At 43.4% G+C, this 22,735-nt stretch overlaps 2 protein-coding genes across 3 annotated transcripts in view; one reads left to right on the top strand and one right to left on the bottom strand.

The window, feature by feature from the left end:
- Phc3 (polyhomeotic homolog 3) overlaps positions 1-1,590 on the top strand; it is a 65,522-nt gene extending 63,932 nt beyond the window's left edge. Inside the window, exon 15 of the mRNA XM_032898565.1 lies at positions 1,118-1,590. Within this exon, the coding sequence (XP_032754456.1) occupies positions 1,118-1,272 (155 nt within the window). The 3' untranslated portion in view covers positions 1,273-1,590. The remainder of the gene's footprint in view (positions 1-1,117) is intronic.
- A 9,246-nt stretch (positions 1,591-10,836) lies between these two features.
- The window catches only part of Gpr160 (G protein-coupled receptor 160), a 43,397-nt gene continuing 31,498 nt past the window's right edge, over positions 10,837-22,735 (bottom strand). The window contains exons 3-4 of one of the 2 annotated variants that reach the window (XM_032898561.1): positions 11,231-12,345; positions 10,837-11,183 (exon numbers count right to left, since the gene is read on the bottom strand). In XM_032898561.1, the coding sequence (XP_032754452.1) occupies positions 11,259-12,269 (1,011 nt within the window). In that variant the 5' untranslated portion in view covers positions 12,270-12,345 and the 3' untranslated portion in view covers positions 10,837-11,183; positions 11,231-11,258. The remainder of the gene's footprint in view (positions 11,184-11,230; positions 12,346-22,735) is intronic. The other variant, XM_032898562.1, reaches the window with a different exon arrangement.

The raw sequence follows: 22,735 nt of genomic DNA, 5'->3' as shown, positions 1-22,735 counted from the left end.
TCATCCGATTCCTGAGGTTCCTCTGGAACACTGACTTGAGTACAGCAAACAGCCATAGAGCTGCTAGATGCTGTTCTTAAGCTCACTTTGTAACTTCACTGTTTGTAAGGAAAGCTGTCATGCTCTTGTGTTGTCCCATCCCTTCTTTGGGCTCTGTAGTTCATTACCTAACGCTGAGGTTTCTTTCCCATGATAGGGAAGTGACTGGGTAAGGTGGCTGTGCACGTTAGTAGACAGGAGAAGCAGTCAAGGTTTAGGTAGCAAGAGCCTGCTTTAGTTGAGAGCCGATACACCGTTTACTTGCAGGAGTCTACCCTGCAGCTTTGCAATTCCAATGGCAACTTGTTTTCTTACCAAAAGTAAGGGTGAGGAGTGCTGGAGATGTGGTGAAGTGTTCAGGAGTAGAGTATCGCCTGCCATCCCTAGGGCTCTGGGTTCCGTCCCCAGCGCCACTTAGGAAGGGGGAGGTGTGCATTGTGCTGCTTTCCTGTCATCCCAGCATGATTGGGAAAGCGGGAGAGTTAAGTGTAAGGCCACCCTGGACGACCAGGCTGCTATAAGTCAGAAGTGAAAAGTAGAATAGGTCAAGGGATACTAAGCTCTGAGGTTGATGTTCTCAGTTGAGCAGCATGAATTATGTCAGCAACATTATAACATGTTAATGCGCAGTCCTGGGGGTTTGTTCTGTCCTGCGGGAACAGTGAGAATATTGTTAGACATACCTGAGGTTATGCAAATCCAGAGAATGTGTGGGTGGTGATGAAAATTTAATCTGAAGTTTGAGAAAATATTTCCAGATTATTTGTGGTAAAACATTTTATTCCTCTCTACCTGTATGTGGATTTATGTTATGCAAAGATGAGCCCCTGAGGTGTAAAACCTAAGCAGTGCAGCTCGTTTTGCATGGGAAGCAGCTGTGTTGCCTGATCCCTTTTGCTGTTATCTGTGTAATGGGAACTCTTTCTTGGGCTTTGACTTCTTCCAGGATGAACCCCAGGCCTTGGAGCACATCGGCTTCTCTATCAGCCTCTATCAGCCTCTATTTCGAGCTCTCACACTCGGTGACTGCAGAACCCCATCCAATTGTTTGTAACTTTGTCTTCTCGTGGGATTGCAGGCTGTCAGGACGTTGCCGATGAGTTCAGGGCACAGGAGATTGATGGACAGGCACTGCTCCTGCTAAAAGAAGACCATCTCATGAGCACAATGAACATGAAGCTGGGCCCAGCCCTGAAGATCTGTGCACGCATCAACTCTCTGAAGGACTCCTAACAGCAGCCAGGCTTTGTCTCAGTCCATTCCTCTTTCTCGGTGAAGGTAAAGCCTGGTGGGGCTGAGAGCATCGGACTGATGGGGGAAGGCCAAGTGCATTGGGACCACCACGGCCAGTGCCAACATTTCTCTTCAGATGCCCTAACTCATCTTATGTTCTCATAATTAGCGACCATCGGTGGTGTTAATTTTACCAGTTACAGACTACACTGAAAGACTTGTTACAGAGGCCCATATTTTTCAAAGAAACATGTTATACTAGATAATTTTTTAAAGGTAATGTTTATCATTAATATAAAAGAATCCTTTTAAAAATAATTATTGATTTACACTCCCCCTCCTTTAATTCTCTTTTCTTATACATTTGTCTACCCTGTTAGTTTTCTAAATGTTGTCATAGAGATATAGGATAATTTAGGAGCCCATTGACAGAATTGAATGCAATGAAATAGCAGTATGTTTTTAAAAGTATCTTCCACACATGCTTTGGTTGTGAAATGGAATTGTGCTTTAGCATAAGGAGTATTTTTGAAGGTTCTCAAGAGTCTCGTTCTAGCCTTTGCCCAGATTGTCACAACTGACAGTTTTCCTCCTGGCTTGTACCTGAGAGCAGTCATTCTCTGTGAGAGCGTGTCCTCCAGGGGACAGCCGGCAGGTGCTACACACACTGTGGCTGCCACAGTTGGGGCTGAGTTCTGGGGAGGGTCGCTACAGGAATTGAGGCGTGGCAGCCAGCTGGAGATGACGCTGACTATCCTCCAGCACATAGGATGTCCCTCTGTCACCAAGAATGATGTGCTATAGATGGCAGTGGTGCCATGGTTGAGAAGCCTGGGCGAGCAAAGGACTGTGTGTTGCTCTTTTCACCGCAGGGACATACATAAAAGATGGGCCGGGGCCAGGAGGATGGACAGTGAAGGATCAGCTAAGTGGCCCTAGAGTTCTGCAGACGTAGAGTTTAGTTTTACCGTATACTAGAAAGGAAAAGAAACCCATAAACTTGGCCTATAAAGCTAGCCCAGGACCTCAGGTCATGGGCCTCTGGTGTGGCCCCTCTTCCTGACTCTGCGCCCATGCACTGAAGGTGCTCCATGCAGGCACGCCTCAGAGCCTCTTCAGCAGCCGCATGGCAGTGGAGATGGGAGTCCCTTGAAGCAGCCCTGCTGCATCTGGCTAGAATGCACAGTTCTTTCTCCCTTACTAAGGCTTTGGATTCTTCCCACAAAGTACTTAAAGTGATTTAATCAAAAGTTTTCATTCATTCAACAGTTTTCTGTTAGGACATTAAGCCAAATCTTCCTGTGGATGCTCTGAAATCTTTCTAGTGCTGGGCATCAAAAGATTTGCTGATTTTGTTTGCTTTCTCTATCTTTCACCACGTTTGAGAAGTCTGAACAGTTGGAGGGACATGTATGTATCCTTGGCACAGACATAAGAGACAGCAAGAGTCTGAGCTCTGTCATCTTTCCAGTGCTTTTCAGAGACTGTGTTGGGTTAGTAGAAGACTAAAAGATGTCGCAGACATCGCAGATAAATTTATCTTTTGGCTCTGTGTACATTAGAAAATGTTGGTTATTTTTATACAAAATATAGCGGATAATTTTTTTATTCTTTAGATGCCTCTTGTTTGAATGTCTGCTTTGTGAGGTTGTTGGTGTAGTTTAGGAGGTGTTCACTAGTTCTTGTGGACTCAGAGTGTAAGTGTCTGAGGCTCCTGTTTCCGACTACAGTTATAGTCTCTTTCCATATCTCCTTGTTCCTGTACAGCCAGCTTCATTTATTGGTACTGAGTCATCATGGCAGAGTGTCATGGCCGCTCCTCCTCCTCCTAACCCAGGCTGTGCAGCACTAGGAGATTGATGGCTGCCTCAGCAATAACGCCTCCCTCCCACAGTGCTTGCACAGAGCCTTTGAGGCACTAACTCTGCACTTGTACTAACGCCAGCCCATCGTGTGCGTATGAGAGCCTGTGCCTAGCACTGTCCTTAACGTCCTAAGCAGTTTACACGAGGGGTTTCTCTTGGAGGATGCCTTCTTGCCCTTCATCTTAGAAGTAGTCCAGATCTTCTGTTGTCTGCACTTAAATTTAACTAACAAAAACACTTTTTCCTTACAAGGCGGTTATTTTATTTAGAAGTGGCTCGTTTGCTGTTGGGTAGCTTTCCCATCGCTGTAGGTGCTTCTTTCTAGGTAATTTTCAGTCGTGCTAATTTGAAAGCTTCAATTAGGTGATGTGTTTCCCTGTCTCCCCAGCATTAAGCTGTCGGGGTGACACACACAGGAGGAATGCTGGCTTCATCTCCTTTCATATTACTAAGCACTTAGTAACTTTCTTGGAGGGAAAAATATGACAAGCGGGAAGGGAACATGGCTTCTTCCTAGTTTTGCTTCCTGAGTTTGCCTTTCCTGACTTGAAACCCTTCAACCACTGTGGGACACACTTTTCACATGTTATTTAAGTTCTGTGTTCTTAGGAGAATAAACAGCTGGCTTGTAAAGGTTGCTTTCTATGACAACTTAGATATGCTTTTCATAGACACATGTAAGGCACATGACACAGCTTCATCAGCACAGCAGAGACACAGCTTCAGTGACAGTGACTGATGTGACAGTGACACAGTGACACACAGTGACAGTGACAGTGACAGTCACTCCTGCAGAACTGTGAAGTCTAGGTTAAAGGGCTGTCATCTGGGAGTAGAGGTAACAGATCAAGAGGAAAGTGTGAGGCATCTGGAGAATGCAGGGCAACGGGGACCTCCTCCTCTGCTCAGTTCATCATTACAGCCCTGAATGATTCGTGATTTACCTGAGTAAATAGAAGGGCTTTTCTGTTTCTCCTTTGTTTCTTGTGTTGGGAGAGTGGTATGTGAGACTGTATTGTTATCATGACTTTGAATAACCATGGAGTCAGTCTTCATCCAGTCAGTGCAACATTTAGTCACATATCGATTTATAAACACAAATCTTGGACTGAAATCCTTCACAGGACCCATGTTCTCATAAGCTCTCATAAGTTAGATTGTGCGTCTCACAGCTGTGTCCAGTACCTGAACTCTCTGACTGCTAATACTCTTAAAGCATCTCAGACATGTTCTCAGCTAAGGAGCTGGCTGCATGCTGTAGTCTGAAGACTTGGGGATGCTAGCAACACTTGGCTGCCGACTGGTACCGTCAGCTAGCATGGGATGGCCTCACCTCATTTCCCACACTGAGCTCCATCAAGCTCCAACCCCACCTCCAATAAACTGCACAGACTTCTTAGTTCTTTACTGGGGCTTGGGTAGCATCCTGACTTGGAGAGCTTCAGGCTTTTGTGATGGACAGACCAGTTGTATTTCAATGGAAGTCTTGTCCAACCATGCAAATCCTTTCCTAGTTTCTTGAGTATCATGTCTGACTGTGTGACTCATTCCTTGAAGGCTTTTTGGGGATGGGGGGAAGTAGAGTAAGAGACAGATAGGAAGATGATGTTGCTAGCTAAATGAAGACATTAGCACGGTGGTGGTCCTCAGTCACTTAGAATACTCCTTGGTGACGGATGGTTGGACAGGCTGTGTTAGTAGTTTGGATTGAGTCAGGGCCTCATTCTCCACCTCTGAGATTGCACACTGTAGTTTTTGCTTGTTTGCCTGACTAACCTGGAATTGTGGTCCTCTGACCTTCTCTCAGGTGCTGGAATTTAACATCTGTGCTACCTACCATGCCGGACCTAGCTCCTGTGGTTTTCAATTGTCAAGATTTGGTTGTAGTCAAATTAGCTATTTCTCTTTATCACTGACCTGCTCTGAAGAGCGCTGGTATTCCTAGTACCACTGGCACCCAGGTTGAGGAATCCTGGATTTTTGAAGATGATAATCAGAGGGAGAGAATCTGTCAAAATGTAGATTTTGTTTGTTATGATTGAGTGGCCAGAATGCAGAGGCATTTCCAGTCAGATATGACAGCTGACTCAGTATTGCAGCCAGTCTTAAGGGAAGGCACTGTAGGACAGTGTTGTGTCCCATTCTGAGCCTGGTAACTGCAGGTTTCTCCTGACTGGTGGACTCCAGGAGGCACAAGCCTGCCTGTTTTCTTGGGATAAAGCAGAATGTATCATGACATGAACTCTTTTAACTCACAGTCAGCAATACTGATATTATCACTCCATTTAGGATATTTTATTTTATCTCAGAGACGGTTTTTGAGTTTAGATGAGTACAAATAAGTACTCAGAACAGTAAATGTCTTTTGTTATTCAAATTTAATTTTAACTCATTGAACCAACACTTAAGGAATTCTCTGGGAAGAGATTTCTGGTGATTATAAAATGCATTGCCATATAGTTTAGAGTTGAAATAAAAGCTGTTTTCCAATTAAAAATGCTGCAAATGCTGCCATTTTAAAAAGTGGCTGAAATAGTGACTGAAGTAGTAGGCTTATCAGCTGTACATGCAGTTTTATAGTTATGCCTCCTTAACATTATACTAAGAGAAAACTTTTTCTTTTGGAAAGTTACAAGATCTGAGTTTATCTCCACGTATTACTACCATTGTGTTCCAGAGAAAGCCATCAGAGGCCCCTGCCCTCTGTTGGCACACACTGTTCCCTAGAGCAGTCTCATTTGCACACTCTGACAAGGGCCATACCTAAGGGAAAGTGTTTCCACAAGGGCTTCCCTTTCTTTCTCCTTTGGCAGCTTGTGGACGTTTTATTTTATTTAAAATACAATTTGAATAAAATGTTAGGCACTAAACGAGCTTCTATATAACACTTTATATTTTAGGCAAAGGCCTTTCTGTTGCTTTTCAAGTGTAAACCTACTGCTGTCTATGATATTCCTGATAATGGGCATAAATCTATAGAATGAGAAAATAGTATATAATGAATGAACTTTAATTAAAAATCAGTATAAACTTAAAACATCCTTATGCTAGCATGGCATGGTTTTAATGATGTGTAAGGGATGTAGGTCGGTCCTTCTTGCTGTCTGACTGAGTCCCAGCCATCGCCCTCGGTGTTCATAGCACCTTTGCTTTTGTGCTTCCTGGGATACATCAGTGTTTCGTGGACCTTTCTCTGACAGTGGTGCAAGAACGTCATGGAAGGACACATGAACCCACTGAGGAAGGAAGGGACTTTTTAAATTTTGCCTCAAGTAAGCTAAGTGTGTACAGTGTTTCTCCTTACACATGATGCTGTGTTGGTGTTTGGGTGGTATTACAGCGAGCAGATGGAGAGGAAGCGGTGGGGCTCGGACATGGCAGGCCAGCCCTGTGACCGCCGGGCAGCTATTTGGCTTTGTCATTTCAATGGACGGTGTGACTGATACCTGTACTATTAAATAGGCTGATTTTGTTTTTTTGGGTTTTTTTTGGCCTAAATCATTATTGAAGAAATATCCTCCCCCAGCTTTAAAGTTACAGTCCTGAGCTACATAATTGGGATTACCACCGGGCTGACTGAATGAATGCCCTGCCACCCGCGAACTGGGGTTTATGACGTCCGAGGGCTCAGTCACATCACCACTCTCGTCCTTCCCATCTGTGGACCATCTCCTTGACTGTTGACAACAGTCAGACTACCTGCCGTGACCGACTGCCATGGGACTGTTGTGACAGCCATTGTCAGGACCGGTCCTGTACGTGGTATATGGGTGGCAGGATACAAGAAGTCAATGTGGAATCATTGTGCATTTTTATTTGCAAAAGTTTATATCCAGTATTGACAGTGAACAGTTTGGAACAGTATTGATATTTGGAACAGTTTTCCAAAACAGAATCATCTGAAATGAGGCAGAGACCGAGCCACTACTGCGGCCCTCCCCACAGTGCTGAATGTACTATGGTGCGTTAGAGACAGCCACTTCTCAGACAGGGAAGACCCAGAAAGGGACTGCACTGCATCGGGAATGGAACTGGTGACAGAAAGTAGTTCCTAGCTGGGTGGTGGCTCATGCCTTTAATCCCAGCCTTGGGAGGCAAAGGCAGGCAGATCTTTGTGAGATCGAGGCTAGTCTGGTCTACAGAGCAAGTTCTAGGACAGCCAGGGCTGCATAGAGAAACTCTGTCTCAAAAGCCACCACCACTACCAACAAAAAGCAGACCCCGCTGCACTGACACATATTTAAGGAGTGAAGATGGAGTTAGAGTCAGTTTGATGGGGTGAATCCCATATCCGCCTGGGGTTCTGGGAGTCAGGCCATAAGTCTTGCTTTAAATGCTAACATCTGTTGTAACTCACATTCTCTATAAAGATAAAAAATTATATTTTAAAGAATTTTATGTATTAGAGCTATAGGTTTTTAAAGTGGAGAAATGCCCAAATAAATTGTTAAATTACAATATATAATAGGTGCTTTCAAATTAAGGTTTTTTAAAGTTATAATAATCTAAATAGCCCACTAATCTGATCTTTGTAAATTGTCCCACGATTCTGGTTACTCTTAAGGTGTTTTTTGAGTTTTTGAAAGTTTACCTAGGTTGTACAATATCTTCCTGTGCTGTTTAGATCTCTGTTGCATACATGCTGTTCTCGTGTCTCCGTTGCATACATGCTGTTCTCGTGTCTGTGCTCTTAGAGCTTTAGAGGTCAGCTGAGAATGCGGAGTGCAGCTCTTGTGTATGATCCCACACTGATGGAGTAGACTGCCAGTCACCTCATTCAGAACATAGGTCTGGGTTTGTACAGTAGGGGACTAAAAATCAAAGTTCAGAAACTCACGAAGTGTGGGGATTGTGCTAGAAGTGAGGCTGTGTGTTGCAGACAGCCATGCACGGGGTAGCTCTGACTTCAAGCCTCTTGGACTGGCCTAGAATGCTTTGCCTTCTCACCACTTAAAATTTGTTTCACAAAGGCAGGTTGCTGGGACTAATTATTTTTTAATGTTTTAAACCCATTTTAAAAAGTCTTCCTTTTGGTTTTGACCATTGTTCTAAAATCAAAGTTTTACAATAAAAAAAAAAAAATCCCAAAAGACGATTCATCAAGGAAAAGAGCATAACCAAGGGGGAAAGAAACCATGTTTTAATCTTAAAGAAAGCCAATATGAAGGTGGTAATAGATGTGTCTTACAGTGGATGCTGTATTAAGAGTCTTCCTTACAAGAAACAACAGTTCTAGCGCCCGTAGCATAGATTCCTAGATGGCGCCCTAGGATGTATCCCTAGATACACAATGTATGACCTAAAATGAAGTTAATTTTGCATTATAAGAGCACACCATTATCTATGTAAAAAGTGTTCATTTGATGTATTTTTTTAAGAAGAGATAAAGCACTTTCATATTAAGTAGCATGTGTGTGAATTTTAGACTTCCTATGTGTGTCTAGTCAGTGGAATTAAAGGAGCATCAGATGTTTGCTGGCGATGTTAACTGCTAATGGAAGCACCTTATCCTCTGCTGCTTAACCTTGCTTGGATTGCACCTTTGTTACCTGCACACGTTCACAGAGAGTATTGTAACATGGCTTCAAGTGGGTCTGGGCGGACGACTAGTGTTGGGCCTACAGGATCTTCTATTTATGTCGTTTATATTACAATAATATATTGTAGACCAGTTGTAACTTCAGTTCTTTACAAATAAAAGCCTGACTGGTTATTGAATGTTCATTTCTTTAAGCTTTTGAGAGACGGGGAAATCTAATAAAGACCTTAATGGAGGGCTGAACTGGCTTTCAATTTCTTGCTATCTAATCTACAAAAAGTACATTAAATTCAATATAGCTAAGTATGTTTCATTCTTGTGTTATGGCCATTTGGAAGGCAAAAAAGCACGGAGAGGGAAATGTACAGCAGTGATTTAAAAGGGCCAGCTTCGGCTGTCTGGATTGCACATGCACACGCCAGCGCTCAGTGCAACCTATCGAGCTTCGCTGACAGTGAAGGGAGGGCTTGCCGCGCACATCGGGTGTGCCGGCTGTGGACATAGTTGTATCTCTATGGCTGCATTTTAGAATCAGAACAATATAATTTTTATACCTTTCTAAAAATTAAGATCTAATTTTTAAACATTTTAAATACTGTATCTTGCAGCCTAATGATTAAGCTCCCTTCCTTCCAGCAACACTGGCCATAGAGCATATGACTCAAATCAGACCAGTCATTTCTTAGGTTTTATATCTGAAGGTAGGAGCGTTAAACTGGGATACTAAAAGCCTGGCTTGTTGGTAGCCATTGTGCCCTCTGAGTTAGCACACCACAGAGAGTCTTCCAGTTTATTTTACCATTGTTGTCACAGTGCCCTTTTCCTTAGAATGGCTCAGATTAGGTTTCTATCACTAGATGTTATCTGGAATGTTCGAGAACTACATTTTCAGACAATATGGATTATCCCTTATCCAAAGCATTTTAGACCAGGAATGTTTACCTGTGCTTGCAGCTCACTCAGAGAATTCCTGATTATCCAGCAGCATGGCCTACTTGTCTTTCTAGGTGGCTGGTGCTGACCTGAAGACCTGTATGCTCAAGGAAACGGGACCTCAGTTCCTTAAGATGTTCATCTCATTGACACTGTGTGTTTTAAGTGAAACTCAATTACAGAAAGGCGTTGTCTTGAGAAACAGTGGGTGGGACGAATGAATGTTTAGCAGAGTAGAAAAAGCAGAACTCTGCAGTCAGGGTTTGAGCGAGCTGGGGCAGGCTGCTTAACTGATGCTTTAGTTTTCTTACCCGCAAGACGACGTGACCAGAACACAGCAGCACTGCCACGTGTAAATGCTTCCTCAGTGCCAGGCACACAGACCTGCCGGTACCATCACTGCTCCAAGGCCCTTGTTTTAGGATATGATCCACTTACAGATTATGAACTTGATAGGTCACAACTACATTTTAAAACTGTAAATCTGTTACACACGTTCCACCTAAGTATATACATAAATGGATACGTGTGAATTGTGGTGTTAAAAGGTAAGTCATCTTGGGGGAGGAGGGACTGGGTGATCTCATGTAGCCCAGGCAGACCTCAAGGTAACCAACCAGAGATAGCTTTGAATTTCGGATTTTCCTGCTTACACATCCCCCATGCAGGATTATAGACACATGCTACTGCACTCAGTTTCTGTGGTGCTGGTAAGCAGTCCACCAACGAGTGATAGCCTCGGCCTAAAAGCTACTAATTTTAGACATGTAACACGTGTTGGTATTTGGAAATAGCAGCCAAAATAGCTATGTAGCTTAATCCATATGGTAGGCTCAGGTCAGTCTAGCTCACAGTGCTGCGCCCCGGTTTCTTTAATCTGGGGAGTGTGGTTGGGAGGACGGGTGGGATTATGAGGAGACATTTTTGACTGCCACTTCTGGGGAAGGTGCCAGTGGCGTCTATACAATGTGTAGGGCTATCCATACAAGACAGGATTATCCAGCCCTGAATTTCAACAGCCCAAGGCTCTGTCTAGTACATGTTGCTAACATGGTTATGATCTGACAAGCTATAAATGAACAGGCAATTGGCGTGTCATGGTCAAGAGCCCTCATGGTTCCCAGATCCATAGGTTGAACAGCTGAAACTCTGCAGGAATATTTGTAATAAAATATTTTAGCTGTATAAAATGAGCTAATCTCCCCCATAAATTTCATTTACACCAAGTCATGTTAAGTCTTTTATTTTTGCTCTAAAGTTTATAAAATATTTAAGCTCAGACCTTAAAGTTGGCAAATAGAATTTCAAATTTATATAACATTTTGTACCCAGTAGTTTTTTAAGAGTAAAACATCAAGCTGGCCACATGTTAATGTGTTTAATTTACTCTTGGATTAATACCAGATATATAAATGTTGACAAGCAGGTATAAAGATTCTGCTGTGTTAATGTGTCCTTAGCACTATTTAATATCCACCCCAGGAGGCTGTGCTGAAAAGGTAAAAGTTAGGGGAACAAGAGCTTCATACATGTCCTGAGCCACCTTTGTCCCTGCAAGATTGATCTTGGTGCTTCTGGGGTTCCTGTCAGCACAGCAGCATGTTAACAGATGACCATGGACATGGGGTTCCTGTCAGCACAGCAGCATGTTAACAGATGATTATAGACATGGGCCTCTCCACTTGCTTAAGTCTGTGGACCGGAACAAAGCAGCATTTCCAGTTGATGAAAGGATCCACAGGGAACATGCCGTCTCTCCAATAAAGCTTGTGGCAGTTAAACCAATAAACCGCAGCAATGAGAAAACTGTTGACGAAGTACAGCCAGGGGACGTTCATTTCTATGTACGCTGGAATCTGAACTCTGAGTGAGAGGATGAGGGCCTGAAGTGCTACAAAGGGAAACCAGGTACCAAGAAAGCACACGATGAGCCTGGGCAAGAGCACTGCTCTGGGGCTCACAGTGTAACCCGTGTGGGGTGGGAAAGGAAAGTAGAGGACAGCCTTGTTCTTGTAGGATGCTATCCGGATAGCCTGTATCAGGGCAACAACTTCTTGCCATGAAATCAGAAAGGCCACAGATAAAACCATCAACATAGACAGTGATAGCCAGTGACTCTGAGTGCTGACATAGGAGGGACATTGGTACACAGAAGTCTTGTGTGTCTTTAGGCTTGCCGAGATGGCTGGATCACCCAAAACATAAGCAAGGACTGAGATCCAAGTTAAAATGACTGTCAACAAATAAAGTAACTTTTGCCACCTAGATGAAGGCTTCGTGGCTCTGGACAGATTACACCAGTAGTCTATACAAGCCAGGGAGCAAACTGGATAATGCAAGAAGCCGTAAGCGAAGGAAATGATCTGTGTGAGCAGACAGATGTGGTAGTTAGTAAACCTAATACCTAGAACTACAAAGTCCCTGAAGTAGGTCAGAACAGAAATGTTTACCAACAGCAGGAGATCAACAAGTGCTAGTGAAAAGCAGAAGTACTCCATAAAGCTCCATGAGGTGTCTTTCCTTTTCACTCTGAGGATGAGGACGTTTAACAACACTTTCCCAAGTATGATCAACAACAGGAGACAGGTGGCATCCAGGGACCATGGAGCCTGATGTGACTGGTATTGAAAAGAGCAGTTCTTTGAAGGAAGAGCTGTCATATTTTTAGTTAAATTTCAAGATGATCTGACGAATACACACACGGGGTAAGAAGCAGCTTCACTTTGTTTTCTTGCCCTGCAAAAAGAAGAAAAGCCGTGGTGTTACCATGGTGTCGCTACATCAGAGCTTTGCATGCTTCTCAACGCTCTCACAAATTCATGATGTAGAGGTGGAACGAAGCACTACGAGTTGACAGATGGATACGAGGGTAGTATCGTCTTTCTTCTCCTAGCACTGAATGGAGAACAAGATCAAACGTGTCATTAGCTTTTGAGCCCCAAACAGTCCAGAACTCCAACATCTTTATATTGAAATAGTGTATTAAATAAATTCTATATTAACTTTTTTAACAACTCACGCAAGAGATATTTGTATTTACTTCAGCCAAAACATATTAGAAGAAGCTGGCTGTATAGTGATGCTCAGGGCAATTACCAATTGCTCCAAACTTTTTTTGTCCTTTTGACAAAATAAGTTTAGTTGAGGGACTTTAGTTTACTGCTCTGTCTCGTTAGATGTTATGGATCTATTTTAGTTTTAACTTCGATAGATTGTGTGCATACAGAAATCCATTGCTTTTAGGTTTTCTACTGGGTGGAATAAAGATTTTGAAATTTAAAGGTGGAATTTAAGGGTTATGTTTAGGGGCCATTTACACATTTTTCTACTTAGCATTCTCTGGAGCTAAAAAAAAAAAAAAAAAAAAAAAAAACAAAAAACGACAAACAAAGAGAAACCAGCCGGGTTGAGAATAATGGAAGCCTTAAAGGGAAATGGCAAGATTCCTCCTCGGGACGTGTTGTTTGCATGTGGCAACTGGAGAGAGAACCCAGAAAAGTGCAGGACTGAGCATGGGTTCCGGCAAACTAAATATAAAAGCAAGGGAGGAAGAGCGAAGCCTCAGTACCAATGCATGGGCAAACGAGAAAGGGCAGAGAGGAAAAGGTCAAGGAAGGAAGAAGATTCTGGAAATGCCCTTCAAGAAAGAAAGATTGGGGGATAAAGTTCATTGCCTGGCATATGCAAACCCTTCCTGGGTTTGACCCACTGCATCCTATCCCCTCGGAACTCCATACAACGACACATACACACACACCAGCAAGAACAACCACTTCCTAACAATAACAAATCTAAGGAATGTCAATAGTCAGATGGGTTAAACTAACACATGGTAGGCACATTGTCAAGACGTGCTCCATGAAGCCATTCAAAACACAGTAAGAGGGCTGGGATGTAGCCCAGTGGTAGTGCATCTGCTACATACACTCAGTGCCCTGGCTTTCATCCCTTCTACAAAACCAACATTTAAAAAGCTTGTTCAGATAGGAAGATTTAGTTCCCTAGTGAAAAGCAATTTTTCTATGCTTGTTGAAAATTTCCACACATTAAAGATAAATTTTACAATATCTTAAGTGAAATGCAAGGTACAATGTTATGCAACATACAGGCATAGTGGCATGTGTATAGAATCCCAGCTCCCAGGAAGCACAGGCAACTGGAGCTCTTGAGTTCAATGCTAGCCTGGTCTACATAAAAGGCCTAGCCAGAGTTGCGGAGATCTCATATTAATAACTTAATGGTACACTTGAAAGCTTAGGAATACAAGAACAACACCCCAAAAGAATAAACAGGAAGAAATAAACTTAAAGCTAGGAATTAATGAAATAGAAACAAAAATATTACACATAATGAAAAGTTATTTCAAAAAAAATTAACAGTGCTTACAAATCTTTAGCCAAATTAGCCAAAAGAGAAGATCCAAATTATATGAGATGAGAAAAGAGCCATCACAACAGACACTGAGGAAATTCACAGAATCATAAGTACATGCTTTCAAAATCTACATCACACCAAGTTGAAAACCTAAAAGAAATGAATTTATGTATGTATATAACCTACCAAAGTTAAAACTGAAATAGATCCATTATATCTAATGAGACAGAAGCAGTAACTAAAAATCTCTCAACTAAAAAAAAGTCCAGGCCAGGTAGATTCAGTTAGGGATTTTACCAAACCCTCAAAGAAAACAGCAACATTCCTCAAATTATTTCCTAAAACAGAAACTGAAAGAATAGTGCCAAGATCTTATTATGAAGTCAATTATCACTTTGATATCCAAACCAGACAAAGACCAACAACAACAGAAAATTAAAGACCAATATTTCTTATGAACATAAATGTAAGATCTCAGCAGAATACTTGCAAACAGAATCCAAGAATACATCAAAAATATTATCCATCAGGATAAAGCTGGCAACATTCCAGAGATACAAGAATGGATCAATATAAATCAATAAACAACATAATCCTCCATATAAATAGATAAAGGACAAAACCATATGATCATCTCATCAGATGGATGCAGAAAAGGCCTATGGCAAAAATCAACACCCTTTCACGATAAAAGTTTTGGAGAAAGGAAAAATGGAACAGGAGTATCTAAGTGGGATAGGGGTTGGGAGGGCAGGATAGAGGAGAGAATATGGTAAGGGGATGGCTAACACTAAAGGCCTTTCTGAGCCAGGCAGTGGTGGTGTGCCTGGGAGGCAAACCAAGGGTCAGGTTTAGTCTTCAGAATGAGTTCCAGGACAGCCAAGGGCTGCCGAGAGAAAGTATGTTTTGGGAGTGGAGGTAGGACTTTTGAAAGCGCAAGTTTAAATCAAGTTATTTTGGGAGTGCAGAGCAATACCCCAACTAGACACCATATACTTCCAAATAAAACTACCAGTACCAGGAATGGGTCACCTATTTTTTGAGTGGTTGGCCAATGGGATTAGTACACTTGCACTCAAACATTAAAGCCTATTGCCAATGTATTGGTTGACCTCTAGAGATGATGGGAAACCCCTCTTGCTGATAGGGCATACTTGAGTCATAGAATATGGAGAAATCTAGCTGGTATTTACCTGGAAGCTTCACCCCTAGTGGCTAGCTCTCACAGTGTTGGAAGGCTCTATGCATGCTACCAGAGGAGAAAAGTAATTGTCTGTCTCACCTGGCTATGTATTCTCTGAGTCACAATAACAACTTGCCTGCCTGGCAATAGTGGCACACGTTACAGAAGTAACCAATCAATTTGGATTGTATTTAAGCCATACCTGATATCATCAATGAGGTCCAGAACCTGTAGCTAGATAGGTCATGGGCCCTAAGGGGAAACCAAGTATTATTCCACTAAATGACCATGGCAATAAAACTACACCCAATGACTCATTGCTGTACCTATCACTCAACCCTCATCTGAAACACTTCTTATATAGATGGCAGGTAACATACACACCCACAACTGGCAACATGCAGAGAATAATAAGCTGAAATCGCCAGCCAACATGGGATGTTTGGATCTTACCCTTCCCTTCAAGGCTCAGAGCTCCATGTGGCAGATGGGACAGAAAGATTTTACCAGCTGGAGGTAGTAAATGACTTCAAGGAAACTGTTTTCCCGACACCATAGGACAGATGTGCAGGCTTGCCGCAGACCACCCAGGGGAGTGTGTCAGCAGAGGGACCAAGGCTTGGATTTCAGGTAGAGAACGGATTCGGCACGACAGACAGACACAAACTCAAGGTGTGTGTGCTGCGGAAAGCTTTACCTCTTGGCATAGATTTAAGCAGTTAGAACAGGTCCATCATAATTGGCAGTCATCCAGCTCTTATTCATCACCCCACCAATGTCCCTTGCAAGGAGGAAAGCTGAATGTACAGTCTAGGAAACAGTTCTCAGCTGCAAACAATAGTTTAGAAAACTGCAGTTATACTGACAGATCTGTGGGCACCAGGTATGTATTCATCATTTATCTTTGTCATAATAAAGTTTAAACTCTATATTTATGGCCCCTCAGATTAGTAAGGAAACTTTTGTAACCATAGTTAACTGTTGATAAGTTTGTTCAACTTGTTGGAACTTGTCTGTGATCTTTTTAAAAGACTCGTTACTATTTTGAATCTCAAAACTTTCCCAAAAGGGGGGAAAGACTTTTCTGGAACAGTCATGTTCTTAGTAGCTGCAATTAATTTCTCTCCTATTTGCTGGGAACTAATGGGTACAGCAGTTGAATTCATCACAGCCGTTGAGTTTATCAGGATCAGGATGGTGTGAGACGTTTCCGTCTCTGAACTTTCAGTTCCTGAGACATCTAAAGGTACATGACCATCTCCCACACTGCTATATTATTTTTTTTTTTTTTTTTTTTTTTTCCGGAGCTGGGGATCGAACCCAGGGCCTTGCGCTTCCTAGGCAAGCGCTCTACCACTGAGCTAAATCCCCAACCCCTACTGAGCTAAGTCCCCAACCCCTTATATTCTTAAAATCAGATGTTGTTGACAGGCTTAAAGCTGCCAAGATCACCAAGGCTGGAACACAGAAGGCACCTCCACCGCAAGCATAGACCCTGGTCATCATCTATCTGTAGGGAGATGGCAGGGACCTCCAGGAGGCCAAGCCATTCCAGGCACAGGCCTCTGTTCTGGACAGAAACGAAGCACAAGAGCTTCAGGTCACACAGACTCCACTGGAGTGGCTGTGGCACAAACTAGCTCATGGAGCTGTGATGACATGGACAAGACCTGCACAAACTCAATCCACACTGAATCCCAGGACAGAGGAGGGAAGGGTGCCACAGGCCCAGCTCCCACTGAGGAGCTACTAGCACTTTACTGGTGCCAGGAGAGGGAGCATCCATTTTCTTCAGTGGAATGATGGCTGGTGTACTGACAGTAGTCCAGGGCAAGACCCAAGCCCAGAGCCAGTTGGCCGACATCAACAGATTCAATGTCTTTTTGTTTTTGTTTTAATTTTGAATAAGAGCAGGGAGTGGGGGAGAGAAAGAAGGAGGAAGGGAAAGAAGCAGCACATATGAAGTGCGGCTAGAGAGATGGGGAGGGAAAAGATGAAATGGATTGAATGTAATTCTCAAAGAATATTTACAACAATAATAGTGGTCCATTATTAAATTCATGTGAAACTACATACTCAAAAAATGATTTGGTAGTTAGCACTGGTAGTGTTTCTGTCTTTTGAAAAGAAAAATGATAAAACTCAGTTACCTGATGATCAAATAAATTAAAGTGATTAATGAGAAGGCTGTCAGTCTGTCTGATGTGGATCACTACTCCCCAGACCATCAGGTTATTGTGCCATAAACCTATTAAGTATACACTTTATATCAAAGTTAAAAATTATGATAAAATACATTATTTTATAACTATAGGTATTAAACAAAAATAGCAAACACTTCACTTTTTTCTTCCTATGCTCACTTGAGTTTAACTGGACCCTCTCTGAAAAAGTTCCACTCAGGATCTGGCATACAAGGACAAGGAAATGTAGCTGCCACCCGACCGTCAGCACATGCCTAATGGGTGGTGGTCTGGCTAAGGAAGCCTGCATGATGGGACAGACCGCACAAAGCCCTCCTTGGACCAACAGACAAACTGGCACTTAAACATGCCAATGTTGGTGAAAATGGAGGCGAGGGAGGGAAATCCTGAGGGTTCGTGTTTATAAAGTTCCTGAACCAGGGACTGGCTCAGTGGTAAGGACTGCATACTCTTGAAGACAGTTTGTTCCCCAGCACCCATGCTGGGTGACTCACTGTGGGAAGCCTAGGCCTCTGGCTCCTATAGGCAGCTGTACTCGTGTATACAAACACATGACTAAAAATTAATCATAAAAATCCAGGGCTAGTGAGAAGGTTCAGTAAGTAAAGGTGTCTGCTGACACCTGATGACCTGAGGGGAACCCACTGTGGTGGAAAGAGACCTCTGACCTCCACACAGAGGCTGTGGCCCCTCCCAAAACAAATGGAAGCTAGTATTTCTTTTTTAAATCCAGCTCTTAAAGTATATATCTGGAGAAGCAAGAGAATGCCTGTCTTCCATGGTTCCATTCTTTACATGTCTATCCAGAGGGGAACTAGCAAAGCTAAGGAGCAGCCTGGGAGGTGTGCCCCACCCGCATTTCCATTTGGCTCCTCCCTCACATGGGGAAGCAGTAGGAAGACCAGAAAGAGCTGGCTAACGTAGAGGACCTGGTGTTTGCCAGGGGCATGGAAAGGTGAAGGAAGGATTGGTTCTAACCAGGAACTTGCTTGCAAGGGGAAGGAAGGTGAGGAGCCTGGAGCGGAATGTGAGGAGGAATCCTACCACTGGGAGGAAATCAGACCGGGGGAGCTGGAGGCACAAGAGCGGTCAGAGGGACCATGCAGGAAAGGAGAGCTGCAGTCATTTTACATGTTCCTGAATTTGCCTATAGAAATCGGGATGTCTAAGATGAGACATTTCTTAGAGGATTTTATATATGTACCCCTTCTCCCACAATCCACTCAAATATTCAAAATTCCAATATGTTCTCTTTTAAATAGGCTTCCAGATGAGGTAAAATCATCTATAATCGACCTGTCCAGAATTTCCCTTGATGTGTCCACAGGGATTCAGATGTGTACAGAACAATGTCCTTGCTGTATCCATGTGCCTCACGTGCAACTTAAAGAGCACAGCATGAAAGGCCTTTTGCAGACATCCGTCTCTTTACCACTTGCTTTGAGATCTGGCCCAACGTGGGAGCATGAGCAGACCCCTTCTGTGCTTTCCCATCTATATCTTGTTGCTGTTTTTAGACAGGGTCTCACCATGTAGCCCTGGATGTCCCAGAACTCACTCTGTAGACCAGGCTGGCACAGAACTCAAGAGATCCACCTGTCCCTGCCTCCTAAGTGCTGGGATTAAAGGTGTGAGCCGCCATGCCTGGCCATCTTTATCCTAAGGGCTTGTTATACTTACTCTCTCGACGCATTTCATTTTACGGCCTTCAGCGGCATCACCGTCAGCTCCTTGTGTGTCACTCTACTATACCAAAGCAAGTGTGTGACCTCTGAAAGGAAGCAACGGCTACCGTCATCAAGACACACGTAGTGAGCAGCATCTATGGGTCCCTGCAGAGAGAACAAGCCTTTGGGACCAGGGCCAGCCCACGTGCTGACCATCTCAGTGTCTGAGCAGCAGGGAGAGGACTGCACTTATGACAGTCCACCGGCGACACGGAGAGCTGGACACCCCTAACACAGCATCTGTTTAAAGAACTCTTGTAGTATGTTGCAGTTTTCCCAGTGTCTGATCCTGTAGATCTTACTACTTGGCCTAAGGATCCCCTAATACTTGTGTGCTAAATAATATTTAAAAAAAACAAAAAACAAAAACCCGAATCACTAGATTTTCCCAAACATAACAAATTGAGCCAATTTACACTGTTTCACAGGGGCTTTAACGTCTAGCTTAGTATTAGACAGCGTAATTCTTATCTGCATTTAATCCGCCTGATATCACACCTACCACATGGCTTCTGGAGAAGTCTCTGTACGTCCATGAGACTTAGAGAGTAAAAAGGGTGACTAACTTCAGGCGCAGGAAATGAGTCAGTGTGACAGCTGTTTGTGTGAGCCTGCTGCATGGAAAGGGCCTGTGAAGAACATTGTAGCTGCTTGTATTCTAATGCTAATTTGTGTCACCCAAATTAGTTGATTCTGATTGGTAAATAAAGATGCCAGCAGCCAATAACTGAGGAGAGAGAGGCGGGATTTAGGGTTGCTGGGCTTAAGGCTTTGAGGTAGATTCTAGCAGCTTGGAGGTTAAGAAGTTACCCATCTATTACTGGGCTGCTTAAGGAATATTAAAAATAAAGGCTAAGTGTGTTTTTCATTGGAGAACATAAACCACTGAGATGGGAAGCAAGCCTATACTGGGGCTTATTAAATAATACTACGAATATTATGCTGAACCGTGTCAAGATTGCACATACCTTTAGTCCTAAGATCAATTCCAAACACAGAGCACATAATCATGGCCCAAATCACAGGTGGAAATGAAGGGGCCCTATCTATACAAGAAAGAGCCTTTAAAACAGGCACAGTCAAATGTGAGGATTTCTGTCTCTGCCACTAGCTGTTGGTTAACACAACTACTCTTCCAAATCATACACGCACCCTTTTAAGATGAAGTTCTTGCACCATAGACAAACAGTGGTTTGAAACTTGTTATAAATAACTGGCAAGGTACAAAACTGAAATTCCAGAAATACACACAGTGAAAATTACCCATAGTGCCTGTTGATACCCTCAGACCATTTCCTCAGATTACCCTATACCTACACATGTGTACACACACACACACTGTACAAACCCCACATATGCACATACACATCTCAATATTTACATATGAACACCATACATACACCTATATATATACATATCCTCCCACATATACATACAATTGCACACTATATGTATGTACACACACACCATACAAACCCCACACATGCACATACACAGCCCATATACTTACAAATATCATACATACACCTACATATATATATCCTCCCATATATGCATACACATTACACACTGTATATGTATGTACACACATATACACATATCACTATTAATTCCTTGACCCCTGCTATTAGGTTGTCCATGTGGGAACGTCCTTCGGTGTTCTCTTCCCTGCAACCCGTGCTAGATGATACAGTTTAAGATGATGGCTGTTCTGTCAACATGGATCCCTGAGGGACTGGGGCCCAGACACTGAGGAGCTACAACTGATGCACGGTGTGAGCAAATCTTTGCTGCAGTAAACCACTGGAGTTCAGGATTACCCATCCTGACTAGTACAATTTCCCAGTGTTCTGTGTCCTTTGAAATGTTTTAAGCTCACGTTATTTACTTCACAGCAGAAAAGCTGTAGAAGAAATTGTAACTGTAGAAGGCAACAATAGAAATGTAATTGGTTAAAATTATTATTTGGTTTTAATTTTGGTATTCTGGAACCTTTTAGGCTTTCTTCTGACTCAAATATATTTGTTCACATAGGAAAAGAATATCTTAATTCAGTGGTGGAAATTTAAACTCCAAGAAACGAGAGTGACTTAGACCTAAAAGAGGATGAAGGAAGGACATAATAAAGAGCAGAGTAAGAAACTGCAACAGAGCTGGGCTCTGAGACTCACAGGAGACACTTGGGAGGAGGAGCCAAGGCTCAGTGACTGACAGGTGACATTCAGGAGGAGGAGCCAGGGCACATGTGATGCTCAGGAGGAGGAGCCAGGGCACATGTGATGCTCAGGAGGCGGAGCCAGGGCACATGTGATGCTCAGGAGGAGGAGCCAGTAAGACTATACAGCATGGGCTGCAGGAAACAGACAAATCAAACCACGCAGGACAATTAATGAGGCAAACTGGCTGTTTTGGTGGGAGGATGGCAGTAACAATGAGAAACTGAACAATGTCAGGAAGATGGTATAAGCACCAGGAAAAGCAGGGCTGTACTGATGAGTCTATAACCATTAAAAGGTAATTAAGGACTATTTGGAACTATTTTTCAATAATTTAAACATCTGTGATGAAATAGTTTATGCATTCTACCAACTTTCATTCACAAAACAATGCTGAATATCTCCATTGAAGAAGTCAACCTCTGGCTGGAATGCTGGCTCAGCAGATAAGAGCACTTGCTGCTTTCCCAGAGGACCTGGATTTGCTTCCCAGCACCCACATGGTGGCTCATGGCCTTCTGTAACTCTAGCTCCAAGAGATCCAATGCCCTCTTCCGGCCTCAGCGCACACTAGGCACAACTGTGGTGCACATAAACAATACAAACAAAACCATCCATACACATAAAGAATTATTTTAATGTTGATAGATTCCACCTAACATTTAATAAGTACTGACGCAGAGGCCTGGGTGGGCAGAAGAGATCAGAGCAGGATAGGTGCCGCTTCATGTGCAAGTCATGGAGGAGACGTGGGAGACAGAGAGAAGCCGAAGGGTTGAGAACTATTGAGGGTGGTGAGGAACAGCCTGGCATAAAGAGGCTGGGCTGCCACCTGAGGCCATGGTAATGTCCCAGCCCATGCTGCTGCTGAGGGGTCTGTGTCACTGTTCAAAGGCCATGTGGGCCGTTCCCGATCTAGGATGCTGCCTGAGGCCATCTTTATGGCTGCACAGAGCTGAGCTGGCTCCTCCCTTCCCTGGAACAGTGCTGAAGACCTAACTCTGGTACAGGCTAGCTGATTCAGATGGTGTTTAAATGACGGAGACCTGGTCTGGCTGTTGCAAGCAGGAGAGCTGGCTTCACCCCTTGCCTGGGCAAAGCAAGACCTGGCCCGGGTAGTGCTGGTGCAGGAGAGCTAGCAAGATGCCTAACTCAGCTTCCATCCGGGCCTTTCAGTGGGCCCGCCCCAGTATTTACCCCATCTATGAACTGCTGGAGCACAAGAAGGTTCTATAGATCCAAGGGCAAAAGGTCTCCACGACACAGGTGAACAAGAGGAGGTCCAAGAGGAGTCCCTTTGAAGATTTAGAATTCATAGTGCAGCAGAGGCCAGAGGCCTCGGACCAGGTTGGTGACTCATGGCAATGAACATTTGCAAGTAAACCTGTTTGGGCAAAAGGGGATACTGTGCGACACACCGGA

The sequence above is a fragment of the Rattus rattus genome, chromosome 3, assembly GCF_011064425.1.
Source record: "Rattus rattus isolate New Zealand chromosome 3, Rrattus_CSIRO_v1, whole genome shotgun sequence".
Taxonomy (NCBI): domain Eukaryota; kingdom Metazoa; phylum Chordata; class Mammalia; order Rodentia; family Muridae; genus Rattus; species Rattus rattus.
The sequence above is the reverse complement of the archived record's forward strand: the minus strand, read 5'-3'. Positions and strand labels throughout refer to the sequence as shown.